At 31.6% G+C, this 3,898-nt stretch overlaps 1 protein-coding gene across 1 annotated transcript in view; it reads left to right on the top strand.

Moving 5' to 3' along the window:
• COL4A5 (collagen, type IV, alpha 5) overlaps positions 1–3,898 on the top strand; it is a gene marked incomplete at both ends in the record, with an annotated part of 87,800 nt that overhangs the window by 45,991 nt on the left and 37,911 nt on the right. Inside the window, one exon of the mRNA XM_010846272.1 lies at positions 1,261–1,393. Coding sequence (XP_010844574.1) covers positions 1,261–1,393 — 133 coding nt within the window. The remainder of the gene's footprint in view (positions 1–1,260; positions 1,394–3,898) is intronic.

Raw genomic sequence — 3,898 nt, 5'->3', positions numbered from 1 at the left:
CCATAGTGGGTCTCAGATATTGATACTTGGTACTTTATCAAATCCAATGATGAGGATGTGTTATATTTAAAGAAGATCTTAAGATAATTTTTATTTGCTTTCATTTTAAAATCAGAATTTTACTTTTCTAACAAATATTTTTTCTAAAAAATGAGATGATACAATTTTGATGAGCTTGAGAAGAAATGGAAATTTTGAGAGTGTGTCCTGTTCAATAGCTCACTTCCCCTTTGAACTACAATCCCAATTCTAGGTCCGACAAATGGCCATTTGTCTGAATATTTCTTGTATCCAAAAGAGCCAGGATGAATATTGCCAGTAGGTGATAATTTCTGTCTCAGACTGATAGTTGCTTAAAAGTAAAGCTTACTTTACCTTTATAACTCTATGAAGTTAACCTCTTTATATTAGATTATTTAATATAAAATTCTTTAGGCATGAGGTTCTAAGAAGATAGAAAGGGAATTATTAGCTAGTTGATTTTAATTAATAAAGCCCTCCTGGAAGAATGACTTTTCTTTTTCTTTTTAAGAAGAAGAAAAAAAAATATGAGTTGACAAAGAGAAAGATTATGGGAAGGCATCCTTAGAATGGCATATTTAAAGGAAAAAGCAGGAATGTGCAAGATGCATGAAGTGGTTACAATAGACTTCGCTCTCCTAAAAAGTCATTGCTAGAACTAACAGGACATGAAACAGATGAGAGAGGTATTGGGAGTGAGAAGTATGTTTAGAGTCCAGGCTATAAAGTGACATAATATATAGTGAGAAGTAATGAACAATTATGAGTGCTCTAACAGGAAGTGTAACACAGAAAAATTGCTTTTTGAGGAAGTATATCCTAGTAGTAGATTTGGATTTAAAGGGAAAAGCTCAGAGTTGTTTCTGTTAGTCCAAGTGTGAGGTAAGGATAGAAGGTGTCACAGAAAAGAAGGGGACAAATTGGAGAGACTATTTTAACAAAGAATTATAAGGCTTAGGTGATTGGAATGAATTGAATGTAAATGATAAGAGACATCAAACATAATTCTAACTCTGTAAGCCTGGGGCTCAAGTGGATGGTAATATTGATACTGACATTGAACATTTTCTAATCTGTTGAAGCGTGCTGCTCACAATCTATGTAAGGTAGTCTTGATGATTTTGCATCTGAACACTTTGTGAAAACGATGCATTGTAATCATATGGACCTACCAGGTAATTTTCAGAAAAACAAGTCTCTTCCTCTTTGAATTCCTTTATTTTTTCTTTCATAATAAAGGTAATACCTAGGCCTGGGACTGGTGTAACTGTAGGAGAAAAAGGAAACATTGGGTTACCTGGCTTGCCTGGAGATAAAGGAGATCGAGGATTTCCTGGAATACAAGGTCCACCCGGCCTTCCTGGACCTCCAGGTAAATGAGACTGTACTGTACTTAATACACTTGTGTTTATAGTATCTTTACTAATCCAGGTATATAATATTATCATACTAGTTCCAGGGTGAGCATGGCACTAGAAGACATAAGTATTTTTTAATTGATAGGAACGCCTCAGCTCTTACTATAACCTTTCCAAGTTCCTCATGTATACTTAAAAAAAAATCAGAATTACTTGAATAGTGTTGTCTTACAATAAAAAATATCATTTCTATCTTTTGTTATTAATAAATTACACCAAACATTACTGTGAGCCAAATATTAATCATTGTACCTTTCATGCTGTTATGGTAGGAAACATTGTACTAATGATGCCTAGTTATGTAAGATTTACTGTATTTTTATGTAGTAAACAGCACTATCCACTTAGAATGCCAGAAACATCTACCTAGAAATTCCAAGGCGATTTTGCTGTGCAGTAAAATCTTGGAGCTCAGTACCAATTTTATATCACTTCCTTATTGAAGATACACAGTACAGTAGAGCACTTCTAATTTGGCTGCTCATTGAGCAGTGCCCTTGTTTAGCATGTTTATTTGGATGTTCTCTGAAATGAGGTGATAGTATGCCTCTCATGTAAAATTTGAAAAAAAATCTGGTACAGTATCTGTCACACATAAGTATTTAATAAATTATGGTTACTTTTCCATAAAAAATATTTGCCTAATGAAATGTTAACATGATAAGATGAGTGCTGCTCAGTGTTTCTGCCAAGAAGAAAGAGAATAAGTTGTGGGTCCCATTTTGCTCAAAGTGTATATAAAGTATATACACTTTATATACTATATATACACTTTATATACTTTATATAAAGTATACCCTTTGGATTTCTATCTTCAGGGTAGTGGACTAAAGATATAACTGTGTCTGGCAAATTCAGATAAGGAATTCTCCAGGGATATAGCAAAAAATTTAAAGTGTTGGATAGTATGAAATAAAATGTAAGACACACAAAGGATAAACCTAGATGTCCCAAAATCCAACATGAAGGAGTTCAAAAAGAGAATAGGACAAGAAGCGATATTCGAAAAATTAATGGTTAAAACTTCTAGCTATTTAAAAAAGGCGTATTTCCCTGTAAAAAGGCTTATGAATTACAAAGCAAAAGTAATAATACAAAATTAATACAGAATACATACCTAAACACATTGTAAGGACATTTTAGAATTTAAGGATAAAAAGAAGTTCTTAAAAACTGTCTGTGACCCAAAGCAGATCACTTACAAATCAGTGAGAGTCAGATGAAGATAATGGGGCAAATTTTCAAAATAAATAGGAAAAATAACTATGAATTTGAGATCCTATATTACATCAAACTGTCATCCTAAGGTGAAGATGAGGACCTCCAGATCTCTGAAATAGTTACTGGAGCTTTTACTCCAAGAAGAAGGAAATGAATTCAGGATGAAGTTGGGAGTAGGGGTGGGTAACACAGAAGAAACAATGGTTAAGAAAGATGTTAATAAAGCATTTTAAGTCTAAATAAGTATTGATCATAAAAAATAACAAATATTTTAAGTAACAATATGGAAGTATAATTGTACATACTACTAACATAGAATGTAGAGATACAGAGAGAATGGGGAAGTGAATTATATGGTTTATTGTCTTGTTAGAGGGAGAGAATATAAACACTACTAACTATATAAGGTTTTCAAAAAATACATATTTTAGTTCCTAGGTTAAACATTTTAATAGTAACCACTAGAAAATAATTAAAATAATATATATTACTTACTTGTTGAAGAAAGAAGATGACCAAAATCTTGACCTATGTAATACAAGTTAGGTTTGGGACAAAACAGACACAGATAAACCTGGATAAATAAAAAAACATAAACTGACAAGAAGTTAAAAACAAATCAGTAACTTCAATAAATGTGAAAGGACTAAACACTGATTAATAAACAAAACCTAAAATAAAATTGGAATAAAATCTATATGCTGTGCACAGTAGAGACATCTAAAGTAAAAGAATGTAGAAAATATGAAATTTAAGCAATGAGAGAATGTTAAGCAAATGCTACCCCAAAAAAGCTGGTTTAGCAATTCTAATATAGTATGAAATAGAATTAAATGCAAAAATGCATTACAAAGAGATATTTCATATGGATAAATAGACAAATTATACCACAACTATATAAAAGTCATGACATTTACTCATCTAAAATTATAGCTTTGAATATGTGAAGTGAAAACTGATAAACAACAAGGGATAAATTGGAAATTCCCCAGTATATCAAGGAAGTAAAATATAAATATGGATATAAATGATTTGAGTAACACAATCAAGCTGTATTTTTGAGAGAGAGAGAAAAATTTTGTGCAGCAGAGAATGTACATTCATTTCAAACACACATGAAGCATTTGTGATGTGTAGCTTTGAAATTGTGTAGTCAAGAAATTGACTCTATTAGACCAGAAAAAATCTTTTAAAAGTGTATGCAGGATACTGTACACAGAAAACCCTAAAGATATGTT

The sequence above is a fragment of the Bison bison genome, unplaced genomic scaffold, assembly GCF_000754665.1.
Source record: "Bison bison bison isolate TAMUID 2011002044 unplaced genomic scaffold, Bison_UMD1.0 scf7180017848986, whole genome shotgun sequence".
NCBI classification, from domain to species: Eukaryota; Metazoa; Chordata; class Mammalia; order Artiodactyla; family Bovidae; genus Bison; species Bison bison.
Note: the sequence above shows the minus strand (reverse complement) of the source record. Positions and strands in the feature narration are given on the sequence as shown.